Consider the following 19,809-nt stretch of genomic DNA (forward strand, 5'->3'; position numbering starts at 1 on the left):
TGGGAGTGTTTGATGAGGGGACAGTGTAGATGGAGCTTTACTCTGTATCTAACCCTGTGCTGTCCCTGTCCCTGGGAGTGTTTGATGGGGGGGACAGTGTAGAGGGAGCATTACTCTGTATCTAACCCTGTGCTGTCCCTGTCCCTGGGATGGGGGACAGTGTAGAGAGAGCTTCACTATGTATCTAACCCCGTGCTGTCCCTGTCTCTGGGAGTGTTTGATGGGGACAGTGTAGAGGAAGCTTTACTCTGTATATAACCCCGTGCTGTCCCTGTCCCTGGGATGGGGGGGACAGTGTAGAGGGAGCTTTACTCTGTATCTAACCCCGTGCTGTCCCTGTCTCTGGGAGTGTTTGATGGGGACAGTGTAGAGGGAGCTTTACTCTGTATCTAACCCCATGCTGTCCCTGTTCCTGGGAGTGTTTGATGGGGGGACCGTGTAGAGGGAGCTCTACTCTGTATCTAACCCCGTGCTGTCCTTGTGCCTGGGAGTGTTTAACAGGGGGGACAGTGTAGAGGGAGCTTTACTCTGTATCTAACCCCATGCTGTCCCTGTCCCTGGGATGGGGGGGGACAGTGTAGAGGGAGCTTTACTCTGTATCTAACCCTGTGCTGTCCCTGTCCCTGTCCCTGGGATGGGGGGACAGTGTAGAGGGAGCTTTACTCTGTATCTAACCCTGTGCTGTCCCTGTCCCTGGGAGTGTTTGATGGGGGGACCGTGTAGAGAGAGCTTTACTCTGTATCTAACCCCGTGCTGTCCCTGTTCCTGGGAGTGTTTGATGGGGGGACAGTGTAGAGAGAGCTTTACTCTGTATCTAACCCTGTGCTGTCCCTGTCCCTGGGAGTGTTTGATGGGGGGGATGGTGCAGAGGGAGCTTTACTCTGTATCTAACCACGTGCTGTCCCTGTCCATGGGATGGGGGGGACAGTGTAGAGGGAGCTTTACTCTGTATCTAACCCCGTGCTGTCCCTGTCCCTGGGAGTGTTTGATGGGGGGACAGTGTAGAGGGAGCTTTACTCTGTATCTAACCCCGTGCTGTCCCTGTCCCTGGGAGTGTTTAACAGGGGGGACAGTGTAGAGGGAGCTTTACTCTGTATCTAACCCCGTGCTGTCCCTGTCTCTGGGATGGGGAGACAGTGTAGAGAGAGCTTAACTCTGTATCTAACCCTGTGCTGTCCCTGTCCCTGGGAGTGTTTGATGGGGGGAACAGTGTAGAGGGAGCTTCACTCTGCATCTAACCCCGCGCTGTCCCTGTCCCTGGGAGTGTTTGATGGGGGGACAGTGTAGAGGGAGCTTGACTATGTATCTAACCCCGTGCTGTCCCTGTCCCTGGGATGGGGGGACAGCGTAGAGGGAGCTTTACTCTGTATCTAACCCCGTGCTGTCCCTGTCCCTGTCCCTGTCCCTGGGAGTGTTTGATGGGGGGACAGTGTAGAGAGAGCTTCACTCTGTATCTAACCCCGTGCTGTCCCTGTCCCTGGGAGTGTTTGATGGGGGGGCAAGTGTGGAGAGGGAGCTTTACTCTGTATCTAACCCTGTGCTGTCCCTGGGGAAGGTTTGATGGGGGGACAGTGTAGAGGGAGCTTTACTCTGTATCTAACCCTGTGCTGTCCCTGTCCCTGGGAGTGTTTGATGGGGGGCGGACAGTGTAGAGGGAGCTTTACTCTGTATCTAACCCCGTGCTGTCCCTGTCCCTGGGAGTGTTTGATGGGGGGACCGTGTAGAGGGAGCTTTACTCTGTATCTAACCCCGTGCTGTCCCTGTCCCTGGGAGTGTTTAACAGGGGGGACAGTGTAGAGGGAGCTTTACTCTGTATCTAACCCCGTGCTGTCCCTGTCTCTGGGATGGGGAGACAGTGCAGAGAGAGCTTAACTCTGTATCTAACCCTGTGCTGTCCCTGTCCCTGGGAGTGTTTGATGGGGGGACCGTGTAGAGGGAGCTTTACTCTGTATCTAACCCCGTGCTGTCCTTGTGCCTGGGAGTGTTTAACAGGGGGGACAGTGTAGAGGAAGCTTTACTCTGTATCTAACCCTGTGCTGTCCCTGTCCCTGGGAGTGTTTGATGGGGGGACCGTGTAGAGGGAGCTTTACTCTGTATCTAACCCTGTGCTGTCCCTGTCCCTGGGAGTGTTTGATGGGGGGACAGTGGAGAGGGAGCTTTACTCTGTATCTAACCCCGTGCTGTCCCTGTCCCTGGGAGTGTTTGATGGGGGGACAGTGGAGAGGGAGCTTTACTCTGTATCTAACCCCGTGCTGTCCCTGTCCCTGGGATGGGGGGACAGTGTAGAGGGAGCTTTACTCTGTATCTAACCCCGTGCTGTCCCTGTCCCTGGGAGTGTTTGATGGGGGGACAGTGTAGAGGAGGCTTTACTCTGCATCTAACCCCGCGCTGTCCCTGTCCCTGGGATGGGGGGACAGTGTAGAGGGAGCTTTACTCTGTATCTAACCCCGTGCTGTCCCTGTCCCTGGGAGTGTTTGATGGGGGGGACAGTGTAGAGGAAGCTTTACTCTGTATCTAACCCCGTGCTGTCCCTGGGGAGTGTTTGATGGGGGGGACAGTGTAGAGGAAGCTTTACTCTGTTTCTAACCCCGTGCAGTCCCTGTCCCTGGGAGAGTTTGATGGGGGGAACAGTGTAGAGAGAGCTTTACTCCGTATCTAACCCCGTGCTGTCCCTATCCCTGGGAGTGTTTGATGGGGGGGCAAATGTGTAGAGGGAGCTTTACTCTGTATCTAACCCTGTGCTGTCCCTGGGGAAGGTTTGATGGGGGGGACAGTGTAGAGGAAGCTTTACTCTGTATCTAACCCCGTGCTGTCCCTGTCCCTGGGAGTGTTTGATGGGGGGAACAGTGTAGAGGGAGCTTTACTCTGTATCTAACCCCGTGCTGTCCCTGTCCCTGGGAGTGTTTGATGGGGGGCGGACAGTGTTGAGGGAGCTTTACTCTGTATCTAACCCCGTGCTGTCCCTGGGAGTGTTTGATGGGGGGACAGTGTAGAGGGAGCTTTACTCTGTATCTAACCCCGTGCTGTCCCTGTCCCTGGGAGTGTTTGATGGGGGGGACAGTGTAGAGGGAGCTTTACTCTGTATCTAACCCCGTGCTGTCCCTGTCCCTGGGATGGGGGGACAGTGTAGAGGGAGCTTTACTCTGTATCTAACCCCGTGCTGTCCCTGGGAGTGTTTGATGGGGGGACAGTATAGAGGGAGCTTTACTCTGTATCTAACCCCGTGCTGTCCCTGTCCCTGGGAGTGTTTGATGGGGGGGACAGTGTAGAGGGAGCTTTACTCTGTATCTAACCCCGTGCTGTCCCTGTCCCTGGGATGGGGGGACAGTGTAGAGGGAGCTTTACTCTGTATCTAACCCCGTGCTGTCCCTGGGAGTGTTTGATGGGGGGACAGTGTAGAGGGAGCTTTACTCTGTATCTAACCCCGTGCTGTCCCTGTCCCTGGGAGTGTGTGATGGCGGTGGTGGGGACAGTGTAGAGGAAGCTTTACTCTGTATCTAACCCCGTGCTGTCCCTGTCCCTGGGGAGTGTTTGATGGGGGGGACAGTGTAGAGGAAGCTTTACTCTGTATCTAACCCCGTGCTGTCCCTGTTCCTGGGAGTGTTTGATGGGGGGGACAGTGTAGAGGAAGCTTTACTCTGTATCTAACCCCGTGCTGTCCCTGTCCCTGGGAGTGTTTGATGGGGGACAGTGTAGAGGGAGATTTACTCTGTATCTAACCCCGTGCTGTCCCTGTCCCTGGGAGTGTTTGATGGGGGGACAGTGTAGAAGGAGCTTTACTCTGTATCTAACCCTGTGCTGTCCCTGTCCCTGGGAGTGTTTGATGGGGGGCGGACAGTGTAGAGGGAGCTTTACTCTGTATCTAACCCCGTGCTGTCCCTGTCCCTGGGAGTGTTTAACAGGGGGGACAGTGTAGAGGGAGCTTTACTCTGTATCTAACCCCGTGCTGTCCCTGTCTCTGGGATGGGGAGACAGTGTAGAGAGAGCTTAACTCTGTATCTAACCCTGTACTGTCCCTGTCCCTGGGAGTGTTTGATGGGGGGGCAAATGTGGAGAGGGAGCTTTACTCTGTATCTAACCCTGTGCTGTCCCTGGGGAAGGTTTGATGGGGGGACAGTGTAGAGGGAGCTTTACTCTGTATCTAACCCTGTGCTGTCCCTGTCCCTGGGAGTGTTTGATGGGGGCGGACAGTGTAGAGGAGGCTTTACTCTGTATCTAACCCCGTGCTGTCCCTGTCCCTGGGAGTGTTTGATGGGGGGACAGTGTAGAGGAAGCTTTACTCTGTATCTAAACCCGTGCTGTCCCTGTCCCTGGGAGTGTTTGATGGGGGGGGACAGTGTAGAGGAGGCTTTACTCTGTATCTAACTCCGTGCTGTCCCTGTCCCTGGGAGTGTTTGATGGGGGGACAGTGTAGAGGAAGCTTTACTCTGTATCTAACCCCGTGCTGTCCCTGTCCCTGGGATGGGGGGACAGTGTAGAGAGAGCTTTACTCTGTATCTAACCCCGTGCTGTCCCTGTCCCTGGGATGGGGGGACAGTGTAGAGGGAGCTTTACTCTGTATCTAACCCCGTGCTGTCCCTGTCCCTGGGAGTGTTTGATGAGGGGACAGTGTAGATGGAGCTTTACTCTGTATCTAACCCCGTGCTGTCCCTGTCCCTGGGAGTGTTTGATGGGGGGACAGTGTAGAGGGAGCTTTACTCTGTATCTAACCCTGTGCTGTCCCTGTCCCTGGGAGTGTTTGATGGGGGGGACAGTGTAGAGGGAGCTTTACTCTGTATCTAACCCTGTGCTGTCCCTGTCCCTGGGATGGGGGACAGTGTAGAGAGAGCTTCACTATGTATCTAACCCCGTGCTGTCCCTGTCTCTGGGAGTGTTTGATGGGGACAGTGTAGAGGAAGCTTTACTCTGTATATAACCCCGTGCTGTCCCTGTCCCTGGGATGGGGGGGACAGTGTAGAGGGAGCTTTACTCTGTATCTAACCCCGTGCTGTCCCTGTCTCTGGGAGTGTTTGATGGGGACAGTGTAGAGGGAGCTTTACTCTGTATCTAACCCCATGCTGTCCCTGTTCCTGGGAGTGTTTGATGGGGGGACCGTGTAGAGAGAGCTCTACTCTGTATCTAACCCCGTGCTGTCCTTGTGCCTGGGAGTGTTTAACAGGGGGGACAGTGTAGAGGGAGCTTTACTCTGTATCTAACCCCATGCTGTCCCTGTCCCTGGGATGGGGGGGGACAGTGTAGAGGGAGCTTTACTCTGTATCTAACCCTGTGCTGTCCCTGTCCCTGTCCCTGGGATGGGGGGACAGTGTAGAGGGAGCTTTACTCTGTATCTAACCCTGTGCTGTCCCTGTCCCTGGGAGTGTTTGATGGGGGGACCGTGTAGAGAGAGCTTTACTCTGTATCTAACCCCGTGCTGTCCCTGTTCCTGGGAGTGTTTGACGGGGGGGGGGACAGTGGAGAGGGAGCTTTACTCTGTATCTAACCCTGTGCTGTCCCTGTCCCTGGGAGTGTTTGATGGGGGGGGGGACAGTGTAGAGAGAGCTTTACTCTGTATCTAACCCCGTGCTGTCCCTGTCCCTGGGAGTGTTTGATGGGGGGGATGGTGCAGAGGGAGCTTTACTCTGTATCTAACCACGTGCTGTCCCTGTCCATGGGATGGGGGGGACAGTGTAGAGGGAGCTTTACTCTGTATCTAACCCCGTGCTGTCCCTGTCCCTGGGAGTGTTTGATGGGGGGGACAGTGTAGAGGTAGCTTTACTCTGTATCTAACCCCGTGCTGTCCCTGTCCCTGGGAGTGTTTGATGGGGGGGGACAGTGTAGAGGAAGCTTTACTCTGTATCTAACCCCGTGCAGTCCCTGTCCCTGGGAGTGTTTGATGGGGGGAACAGTGTAGAGAGAGCTTTACTCCGTATCTAACCCCGTGCTGTCCCTATCCCTGGGAGTGTTTGATGGGGGGAACAGTGTAGAGAGAGCTTTACTCCGTATCTAACCCCGTGCTGTCCCTATCCCTGGGAGTGTTTGATGGGGGGGCAAATGTGTAGAGGGAGCTTTACTCTGTATCTAACCCTGTGCTGTCCCTGGGGAAGGTTTGATGGGGGGGACAGTGTAGAGGAAGCTTTACTCTGTATCTAACCCCGTGCTGTCCCTGTTCCTGGGAGTGTTTGATGGGGGGCGGACAGTGTAGAGGGAGCTTTACTCTGTATCTAACCCCGTGCTGTCCCTGGGAGTGTTTGATGGGGGGACAGTGTAGAGGGAGCTTTACTCTGTATCTAACCCCGTGCAGTCCCTGTTCCTGGGAGTGTTTGATGGGGGGAACAGTGTAGAGAGAGCTTTACTCCGTATCTAACCCCGTGCTGTCCCTATCCCTGGGAGTGTTTGATGGGGGGGCAAATGTGTAGAGGGAGCTTTACTCTGTATCTAACCCTGTGCTGTCCCTGGGGAAGGTTTGATGGGGGGGACAGTGTAGAGGAAGCTTTACTCTGTATCTAACCCCGTGCTGTCCCTGTCCCTGGGAGTGTTTGATGGGGGGGGGACAGTGTAGAGTGAGCTTTACTCTGTATCTAACCCCGTGCTGTCCCTGTCCCTGGGAGTGTTTGATGGGGGGAACAGTGTAGAGAGAGCTTTACTCCGTATCTAACCCCGTGCTGTCCCTATCCCTGGGAGTGTTTGATGGGGGGGCAAATGTGTAGAGGGAGCTTTACTCTGTATCTAACCCTGTGCTGTCCCTGGGGAAGGTTTGATGGGGGGGACAGTGTAGAGGAGCTTTACTCTGTATCTAACCCCGTGCTGTCCCTGTCCCTGGGAGTGTTTGATGGGGGGCGGACAGTGTAGAGGGAGCTTTACTCTGTATCTAACCCCGTGCTGTCCCTGTCCCTGGGAGTGTTTGATGGGGGGAACAGTGTAGAGAGAGCTTTACTCCGTATCTAACCCCGTGCTGTCCCTGTCCCTGGGATGGGGGGACAGCGTAGAGGAAGCTTTACTCTGTATCTAACCCCGTGCTGTCCCTGTCCCTGGGAGTGTTTAACAGGGGGGACAGTGTAGAGGGAGCTTTACTCTGTATCTAACCCCGTGCTGTCCCTGTCTCTGGGATGGGGAGACAGTGCAGAGAGAGCTTAACTCTGTATCTAACCCTGTGCTGTCCCTGTCCCTGGGAGTGTTTGATGGGGGGACCGTGTAGAGGGAGCTTTACTCTGTATCTAACCCCGTGCTGTCCTTTTGCCTGGGAGTGTTTAACAGGGGGGACAGTGTAGAGGGAGCTTTACTCTGTATCTAACCCCGTGCTGTCCCTGTCCCTGGGAGTGTTTGATGGGGGGGGACAGTGTAGAGGGAGCTTTACTCTGTATCTAACCCCGTGCTGTCCCTGTCCCTGGGAGTGTTTGATGGGGGGGATGGTGCAGAGGGAGCTTTACTCTGAATCTAACCCCGTGCTGTCCCTGGGGAGTGTTTGATGGGGGGGACAGTGTAGAGGAGGCTTTACTCTGTATCTAACCCCGTGCAGTCCCTGTCCCTGGGAGTGTTTGATGGGGGGGGGGACAGTGTAGAGTGAGCTTTACTCTGTATCTAACCCCGTGCTGTCCCTGTCCCTGGGGGTGTTTGAAGGGGGGGGACAGTGTAGAGAGAGCTTTACTCTGTATCTAACCCTGTCCCTGTCCCTGGGAGTGTTTGATGGGGGGAACAGTGTAGAGAGAGCTTTACTCCGTATCTAACCCCGTACTGTCCCTGTCCCTGGGAGTGTTTGAAGGGGGGACAGTGTAGAGGGAGCTTTACTCTGTATCTAACCCTGTGCTGTCCCTGGGGAAGGTTTGATGGGGGGACAGTGTAGAGGGAGCTTTACTCTGTATCTAACCCTGTGCTGTCCCTGTCCCTGGGAGTGTTTGATGGGGGGGACAGTGTAGAGGGAGCTTTACTCTGTATCTAACCCCGTGCTGTCCCTGTCCCTGGGAGTGTTTGATGGGGGGGGGACAGTGTAGAGAGAGCTTTACTCTGTATCTAAACCCGTGCTGTCCCTGTCCCTGGGAGTGTTTGATGGGGGGACAGTGTACAGGGAGCTTTACTCTGTATCTAACCCCGTGCTGTCCCTGTCCCTGGGAGTGTTCGATGGGGGGACAGTGTAGAGGGAGCTTTACTCTGTATCTAACCCCGCGCTGTCCCTGTCCCTGGGAGTGTTTGATGGGGGGGGACAGGGTAGAGGGAGCTTTACTCTGTATCTAACCCCGTGCTGTCCCTGTCCCTGGGATGGGGGGACAGTGTAGAGTGAGCTTTACTCTGTATCTAACCCCGTGCTGTCCCTGTCCCTGGGAGTGTTTGATGGGGGGACAGTGTAGAGGGAGCTTTACTCTGTATCTAACCCTGTGCTGTCCCTGTCCCTGGGAGTGTTTGATGGGGGGGACAGTGTAGAGGAAGCTTTACTCTGTATCTAACCCCGTGCTGTCCCTGTCCCTGGGATGGGGGGAACAGTGTAGAGAGAGCTTTACTCCATATCTAACCCCGTGCTGTCCCTATCCCTGGGAGTGTTTGATGGCGGGGCAAATGTGTAGAGGGAGCTTTACTCTGTATCTAACCCTGTGCTGTCCCTGGGGAAGGTTTGATGGGGGGGACAGTGTAGAGGGAGCTTTACTCTGTATCTAACCCCGTGCTGTCCCTGTCCCTGGGACTGTTTGATGGGGGGGACAGTGTAGAGGAAGCTTTACTCTGTATCTAACCCCGTGCTGTCCCTGTCCCTGGGAGCGTTTGATGGGGGGGACAGTGTAGAGGGAGCTTTACTCTGTCTAACCCCGTGCTGTCCCTGTCCCTGGGAGTGTTTGATGGGGGGGGACAGTGTAGAGAGAGCTTTACTCTGTATCTAACCTCGTGCTGTCCCTGTCCCTGGGAGTGTTCGATGGGGGGACAGTATAGAGGGAGCTTTACTCTGTATCTAACCCCGTGCTGTCCATGTCCCTGGGATGGGGGGACAGTGTAGAGGGAGCTTTACTCTGGATCTAACCCCGTGCTGTCCCTGTCCCTGGGAGTGTTTGATGGGGGGGACAGTGTAGAGTGAGCTTTACTCTGTATCTAACCCCGTGCTGTCCCTGTCCCTGGGATGGGGGGACAGTGTAGAGGAAGCTTTACTCTGTATCTAACCCCGTGCTGTCCCTGGGGAGTGTTTGATGGGGGGACAGTGTAGAGGAAGCTTTACTCTGTATCTAACCCCGTGCTGTCCCTGTCCCTGGGAGCGTTTGATGTGGGGGGGAACAGTGTAGAGAGAGCTTTACTCCGTATCTAACCCCGTGCTGTCCCTGGGAGTGTTTGATGGGGGGACAGTGTAGAGGAAGCTTTACTCTGCATCTAACCCCGCTCTGTCCCTGTCCCTGGGAGTGTTTGATGGGGGGGACAGTGTAGAGTGAGCTTTACTCTGTATCTTACCCCGTGCTGTCCCTGTCCCTGGGATGGGGGGACAGTGTAGAGAGAGCTTTACTCTGTATCTAACCCTGTGCTGTCCCTGTTCCTGGGAGTGTTTGATGGGGGGGACAGTGTAGAGGGAGGTTTACTCCATATCTAACCCCGTGCTGTCCCTGTCCCTGGGAGTGTTTGATGGGGGACAGTGTAGAGGGAGCTTTACTCTGTATCTAACCCCGTGCTGTCCCTGTCCCTGGGAGTGTTTGATGGGGGGGACAGTGTAGAGGGGATTATGGAATGGATTGTGACCCAGAGTTAGTGATGATTGAACAGTCAATGTTCTCTTACGTTAACACCATTGAGAAAGTTGCCGATCGCCAGGAGGGTGGCTAAGATGCAATGGAAAGTCTTACAAGACGCAAGTTGCTCCATGGCCATCTTCAGGTTAAACAGAGGAAGGGCAATGTCCTGTTCATCAATACACAGTGACAGAGAAATACAGATACATCAACATTCACTGTAACACACCCTGATATACCCCACACCCCTCACTGTAACACTCTCTGATATACCCCACACCCCTCACTGTAACACTCTCTGATATACCCCACACCCCTCACTGTAACACACTCTGATATACCCCACACCCCTCACTGTAACACACCCTGATATACCCCACACCCCTCACTGTAACACACCCTGATATACCCCACACCCCTCACTGTAACACTCTCTGATATACCCCACACCCCTCACTGTAACACTCTCTGATATACCCCACACCCCTCACTGTAACACTCTCTGATATACCCCACACCCCTCACTGTAACACACTCTGATATACCCCACACCCCTCACTGTAACACACCCTGATATACCCCACACCCCTCACTGTAACACTCTCTGATATACCCCACACCCCTCACTGTAACACACTGTGATATACCCCACACCCCTCACTGTAACGCACCCTGATATACCCCACACCCCTCACTGTAACACTCTCTGATATACCCCACACCCCTCACTGTAACACACTCTGATATACCCCACACCCCTCACTGTAACACCCTGATATACCCCACACCCCTCACTGTAACACACCCTGATATACCCCACACCCCTCACTGTAACACTCTCTGATATACCCCACACCCCTCACTGTAACACTCTCTGATATACCCCACACCCCTCACTGTAACACACCCTGATATACCCCACACCCCTCACTGTAACACACCCTGATATACCCCACACCCCTCACTGTAACAATCTCTGATATACCCCACACCCCTCACTGTAACACTCTCTGATATACCCCACACCCCTCACTGTAACGCACCCTGATATACCCCACACCCCTCACTGTAACACACCCTGATATACCCCACACCCCTCACTGTAACACACCCTGATATACCCCACACCCCTCACTGTAACACACCCTGATATACCCCACACCCCTCACTGTAACACTCTCTGATATACCCCACACCCCTCACTGTAACACACCCTGATATACCCCACACCCCTCACTGTAACACACCCTGATATACCCCACACCCCTCACTGTAACACACCCTGATATACCCCACATCCCTCACTGTAACACTCTCTGATATACCCCACACCCCTCACTGTAACACACCCTGATATACCCCACACCCCTCACTGTAACACTCTGATATACCCCACACCCCTCACTGTAACACACTCTGATATACCCCACACCCCTCACTGTAACACTCTCTGATATACCCCACACCCCTCACTGTAACACATCCTGATATACCCCACACCCCTCACTGTAACACACCCTGATATACCCCACACCCCTCACGGTAACACACCCTGATATACCCCACACCCCTCACTGTAACACTCTCTGATATTCCCCACACCCCTCACTGTAACACACTCTGATATACCCCACACCCCTCACTGTAACACTCTCTGATATACCCCACACCCCTCAGTGTAACACACTCTGATATACCCCACACCCCTCACTGTAACACACCCTGATATACCCCACACCCCTCACTGTAACACACCCTGATATACCCCACACCCCTCACTGTAACACACCCTGATATACCCCACACCCCTCACTGTAACACACTCTGATATACCCCACACCCCTCACTGGAACACACCCTGATATACCCCACACCCCTCACTGTAACACACCCTGATATACCCCACACCCCTCACTGTAACACTCTCTGATATACCCCACACCCCTCACTGTAACACTCTCTGATATACCCCACACCCCTCACTGTAACACACTCTGATATACCCTACACCCCTCACTGTAACACACTCTGATATACCCCACACCCCTCACTGTAACACACCCTGATATACCCCACACCCCTCACTGTAACACACTCTGATATACCCCACACCCCTCACTGTAACACACCCTGATATATCCCACACCCCTCACTGTAACACTCTCTGATATACCCCACACCCCTCACTGTAACACACCCTGATATACCCCACACCCCTCACTGTAACACACCCTGATATACCCCACACCCCTCACTGTAACACACCCTGATATACCCCACACCCCTCACTGTAACACACCCTGATATACCCCACACCCCTCACTGTAACACTCTCTGATATACCCCACACCCCTCACTGTAACACTCTCTGATATACCCCACACCCCTCACTGTAACACACCCTGATATACCCCACACCCCTCACTGTAACACTCTCTGATATACCCCACACCCCTCACTGTAACACTCTCTGATATACCCCACACCCCTCACTGTAACGCACCCTGATATACCCCACACCCCTCACTGTAACACACCCTGATATACCCCACACCCCTCACTGTAACACTCTCTGATATACCCCACACCCCTCACTGTAACACTCTCTGATATACCCCACACCCCTCACTGTAACGCACCCTGATATACCCCACACCCCTCACTGAAACACACCCTGATATACCCCACACCCCTCACTGTAACACTCTCTGATATACCCCACACCCCTCACTGTAACACTCTCTGATATACCCCACACCCCTCACTGTAACACACCCTGATATACCCCACACCCCTCACTGTAACACTCTCTGATATACCCCACACCCCTCACTGTAACACACCCTGATATACCCCACACCCCTCACTGTAACACTCTCCGATATACCCCACACCCCTCACTGTAACACACCCTGATATACCCCACACCCCTCACTGTAACACACCCTGATATACCCCACACCCCTCACTGTAACACACCCTGATATACCCCACACCCCTCACTATAACACACTCCGATATACCCCACACCCCTCACTGAAACACACCCTGATATACCCCACACCCCTCACTGTAACACTCTCTGATATACCCCACACCCCTCACTGTAACACTCTCTGATATACCCCACACCCCTCACTGTAACACACCCTGATATACCCCACACCCCTCACTGTAACACTCTCTGATATACCCCACACCCCTCACTGTAACACTCTCCGAGATTCCCCCTCACCTTTTCCCGGGCCTCATACTCTGAAATGAAGGCCCAGAGGTGTAACCTTGCCTGGAGCTCGCAGACAGAGGCCAGTGTGAGCAAGAATTGCTCTGCGCTGCCCAACCTCAGGCCTGTGTTGGCCTGCTGCGCCTCCCGGATTTTCACCAGCTCTTCGTCTGTGGGGACCATGGTCAGGAGTCTCTGTGAAGGGAGGGAAGGAATGAGCGGCCAGTTACTGGCTGGAACGTTGTGGGGCCCGATAAGTTCTGACTGCTCTGGTGGCTTTACCAGCTCCCCTCGGGTCACCTTCCCGATCCCGCTGCGGGATTCCCCTGCCCTTCAATGCTACAGCTGGGGTGCACAGGCCTCTGTCTGTGACCCACCTCTGGAAGGGCAGTGTGACCTTCTCTCACACTGTCTCACTCCCTCAGACACACACAGACACAGTCCCTCTCTCACACACACACACACTGTCCCTCTCTCACTCACACACACTGTCCCTCTCTCTCTCACTCACACACACTGTCCCTCTCTCTCTCACTCACACACACTGTCCCTCTCTCTCTCACACACACACACACACACTGTCCCTCTCTCACACACACACACTGTCCCTCTCTCACACACACACACTGTCCCTCTCTCACTCACACACACTGTCCCTCTCTCTCTCACTCACACACACTGTCCCTCTCTCTCTCACTCACACACACTGTCCCTCTCTCTCTCACACACACACTGTCCCTCTCTCACACACACACTGTCCCTCTCTCTCTCACACACACACACACTGTCCCTCTCTCTCTCACACACACACACACTGTCCCTCTCTCTCTCACACACACACACTGTCCCTCTCTCTCTCACACACACACTGTCCCTCTCTCTCTCACACACACACACTGTCCCTCTCTCTCACACACACTGTCCCTCTCTCTCTCTCTCTGTCACACACACTGTCCCTCTCTCACACACACACACTGTGATTCTCTCTCTCACACACACACACAGACACACACAGTCTCTCTCTCTCTCTCACACACACACTGTCCCTCTCTCCCTCTCTCTCACACACACTGTCCCTCTCTCTCTCTCACACACACACACTGTCCCTCTCTCCCTCTCTCTCACATACACTGTCCCTCTCTCTCTCTCACACACACACACTGTCCCTCTCTCTCACACACACACACTGTCCCTCTCTCTCACACACACACACACACTGTCCCTCTCTCTCTCACACACACACACTGTCCCTCTCTCTCTCCCACACACACACACGCTGTCCCTCTCTCTCTCTCTCACACACACTGTCCCTCTCTCTCTCACACACACACTGTCCCTCTCTCTCTCTCTGACACACACACACTCTCTTTCTCTCTCTCTCACACACACACACACACACACTGTCCCTCTCTCTCTCTCTCACACACACTGTCCCTCTCTCTCTCACACACACACACTGTCCCTCTCTCTCTCACACACACACACACTGTCCCTCTCTCTCTCACACACACACACACTGTCCCTCTCTCTCTCTCACACACACACTGTCCCTCTCTCTCTCACACACACACAGTCCCTCTCCCTCACACACACACACACACTGTCCCTCTCTCTCTCTCACACACACTGTCCCTCTCTCTCTCTCACACACACACTGTCCCTCTCTCTCTCTCACACACACACACTGTCCCTCTCTCTCTCACACACACACTGTCCCTCTCTCACACACACACACTGTCCCTCTCCCTCACACACACACACACTGTCCCTCTCTCTCTCACACACACTGTCCCTCTCTCTCACACACACACACACTGTCCCTCTCTCTCACACACACACACACACTGTCCCTCTCTCTCTCTCACACACACACACTGTCCCTCTCTCTCTCTCACACACACACACTGTCCCTCTCTCTCTCTCACACACACACTGTCCCTCTCTCTCTCACACACACACACAGTCCCTCTCTCACACACACACACTGTCCCTCTCTCTCACACACACACACACTGTCCCTCTCTCTCTCTCACACACACACTGTCCCTCTCTCTCTCTCACACACACACTGTCCCTCTCTCTCTCACACACACACACTGTCCCTCTCTCTCTCTCACACACACACTGTCCCTCTCTCTCTCTCACACACACACTGTCCCTCTCTCTCTCACACACACACACTGTCCCTCTCTCTCTCTCACACACACACAGTCCCTCTCTCTCTCACACACACACAGTCCCTCTCTCTCTCTCACACACACAGTCCCTCTCTCTCTCTCTCACACACACACACACACTGTCCCTCTCTCTCTCTCACACACACACACACACACACACAGTCCCTCTCTCTCTCACACACACACACTGTCCCTCTCTCTCTCTCACACACACACACACTGTCCCTCTCTCTCACACACACACACACACACAGTCCCTCTCTCCCTCTCTCACACACACACACACACAGTCCCTCTCTCTCTCACACACACACTGTCCCCCTCTCTCTCTCACACACACTGTCCCTCTCTCTCTCTCACACACACTGTCCCTCTCTCTCACACACACTGTCCCTCTCTCTCTCACACACACACACTGTCCCTCTCTCTCTCTCTCACACACACTGTCCCTCTCTCTCACACACACACACTGTCCCTCTCTCTCTCACACACACACACTGTCCCTCTCTCTCTCACACACACACACTGTCCCTCTCTCTCTCACACACACACATTGTCCCTCTCTCTCTCACACACACACACATTGTCCCTCTCTCTCTCACACACACACACACATTGTCCCTCTCTCTCTCACACACACACACACATTGTCCCTCTCTCTCTCACACACACACACACACACACACACACACACACAGACACCCAGCTCCCTGTACTGGGCCAGCCTCCCTCTCCCTGTGATTCCCCCTTCCTCCTTTGCTCTCAGCCCTGCTCTGCCTGCTTTGTAATTTGTACATCCACATACATACGTATACCCACATACATATACACACCCAGACACACACATACATGTATATGCACACACATACACACACATATACACAGACACATACACACACACATATACATACATTTATACACATACATCCGCACATAAACACATACGTATATACACACATACACACATATATACACACAGACATACATACACACACATATACACAGAGACTCACACAGACACACACATATATACATACACATATACACACACATATGTACACACAGATATACACACACATGTACACATACATACGTACACACACATGCATATGTACACACACATATATGTACACACACCCAGACACACACATTTATACAGACACACATGTACACACACATGTAAACACACACACACGTACACACGCACACACACATGTACACACATACAGACACACACATACACACACATATGTACACACACACGTACATGTACACACATGTACATACGTACACCCGCATACATATATACACACACATACATAAACACACATGTACACACATACATATGTTCACCCACATACGTACACCCGCATACATACATATACACACATACATATACACACACAGACACATATATACAATGTATACACACACACATATATACACACACATACACAGATACATGCACATATACACACAGACACACACATATATACACACACGCATATACATACATACATTTATACACACACATATATACACATTTAATACACACATACACACATATACACAGACACATATAGACACACACACAATATACGCATCCACACACACACAGACATACATACACACACACAGAGATAGAAATACATATATACACACAGAAATACATATATACACGTGTGTATATATGTGTGTACATGTACACACACATATAAACAAATGTACACACATATTTATACACATGTACACACACACTGACACACACACTGACACATACACATACACACATTAAACACACATATACACACACTGACACATTAAACACACATATACACACACTGACACATTAAACACACTGACACACGGACACACACACATACACTGACACATACACACACTGACACACACACACATACACTGACACACACACATACACTGACACACACACACATACACTGACACACACACACATACACTGACACACACAGACACACACACACACGCACTCACACTGACACACACTGACACACACACACATATACACACATACATATATACACACACGCATATACATACATTTATACACACACATACATCCACATATACACACTTTTTACACACGTACACACACACATATATACACACATACATATAGACACACACACATCCACATACACACATACAAATACATATATACACACAGACACACATATATACACACACACACATATATATACACACACATATATACACACACATACATATATACACACACACATACATAAACACACATATATACAAATGTACACACATATTTATACACATGTACACACACTGACACATACACATACACACATTAAACACACATATACACACACTGACACATTAAACACACATATACATACACACACTGACACATTAAACACACATATACACACACACACTGACACACACACACATACACACACAGACACTGACACACACACATACACTGACACACACACACATACACTGACACACACACACACACATACACTGACACACACACACATATATACACACACGCATATACATATATTTATACACACACACATACATCCACATATACACACTTTTTACACACGTACACACACACATATATATACACACATACATATAGACACACACACATCCACATACACACACAGACATACAAATACATATATACACACAGACACACATATATACACACACATATATATACACACAGACACACACATATATACACACACACACTCATACACAGACACACACATGTACACCCACATACATACGTACACACCCACACACACACACATATACACACATATACATACATTTATGCACACACACATACATCCACACACACATACACACACATATATACACATACACACATATGCACACACACATATATACACACACATACGCATACACACGCACATAAACATACATATACACACACATATATACATACATACACATACTAACATACACATATATACATACACATACTAACATACACATATATACACACAGACATACACATATATATACACAGACAGACATACACATATATACACACATACATATACATACACACTCACATATACACACATACATACTCACATGTACACACATATATACATACACACTCACATATACACACATACTCACATATACACACATATATACATACACACTCACATACACACACACATACATATATACACACACACATACACATACATATATACACACACAGATACATATATACACACATACACATACATACACATATACACACATACACATATACACACACACATACACACACACATACACACATATACAGATGCATATATACACACATATATACAGACACATGTATACACACACATACACCTGTATACACACATCCACATGTACACATACACACATATACACACACACATTCATATAGACATACACATATACACAGAGACACAGACACACACAGATCTACACACACACATATACACACATGTACACAAACATATACACACACATATACACAGACACATACATATACACACAGATATATACACACAGACACACATATATACACACAGACACACATACACACCCAGACACCCACATACATGTATACAGACATACACACATATACAAACACACATATATACACACAGACACACACATATGTAGACACACATATGTACACCCACATACATAAACATATGTACACCCACACACATATATACACACACACAATGTATACATATACAGCCACACATGCACACATATACACACACACATATACACATATACACTCACACATATACATACATTTATACACACACATATACATGCATACACACACAACATACACACATACATCCACATATACACATACACACACATATACACACACAATATACACTCAGACATACATATATACACAGACACACAGACATATACACACACGCATATACACACCCAGACATACACACCCAGATACACACACATGTATACACACACACATATACAGACGTATATACACACACATACACACATGCATATACATACATACACATATATACACATATCCACACACACATGCATATATACACACATGCATATATACACACATATATACACACAGACATATATACACATATACACACAGACATATATACACATATACACACAGACATATATACACATATACACACAGACATATATACACATATACACACAGACATACAAATACATATATTCATATATACAGACACACACACGCACGCACACACACGTACACACATACACGTACACACATACACACATACACACACGTACATGTACATATACACATACATGTACATATACATACACATACATGTACACATATATATTATATGCATACATGTGCACACATATATACACACATACATGTACACATATATATATACACACATATATACACACATATATACACACATACACATATACACACACATACATATGTACACCCAGACATACACACACCGCCCCCACCCTACTCCAGCCTATCACCCTCACTTTAACCTCCTTCCACCTATCGCATTTCCAACGCCCCTCCCCCAAGTCCCTCATCCCTACCTTTTATCTTAGCCTGTTTGGCACACTTTCCTCATTCCTGAAGAAGGGCTCATGCCCGAAACGTCGATTCTCCTGCTCC

General features: G+C 50.6%; 1 protein-coding gene across 1 annotated transcript in view; it reads right to left on the minus strand.

Annotated features, from left to right (window-relative positions):
- The window catches only part of LOC140472345 (FH1/FH2 domain-containing protein 3-like), an 82,852-nt gene that overhangs the window by 53,243 nt on the left and 9,800 nt on the right, over positions 1-19,809 (minus strand). The window contains exons 3-4 of the mRNA XM_072567483.1: positions 12,907-13,089; positions 9,721-9,840 (exon numbers count right to left, since the gene is read on the minus strand). Coding sequence (XP_072423584.1) covers positions 9,721-9,840; positions 12,907-13,089 — 303 coding nt within the window. The remainder of the gene's footprint in view (positions 1-9,720; positions 9,841-12,906; positions 13,090-19,809) is intronic.

The sequence above is a fragment of the Chiloscyllium punctatum genome, unplaced genomic scaffold, assembly GCF_047496795.1.
Source record: "Chiloscyllium punctatum isolate Juve2018m unplaced genomic scaffold, sChiPun1.3 scaffold_302, whole genome shotgun sequence".
In the NCBI taxonomy this organism is placed as follows: Eukaryota; Metazoa; Chordata; class Chondrichthyes; order Orectolobiformes; family Hemiscylliidae; genus Chiloscyllium; species Chiloscyllium punctatum.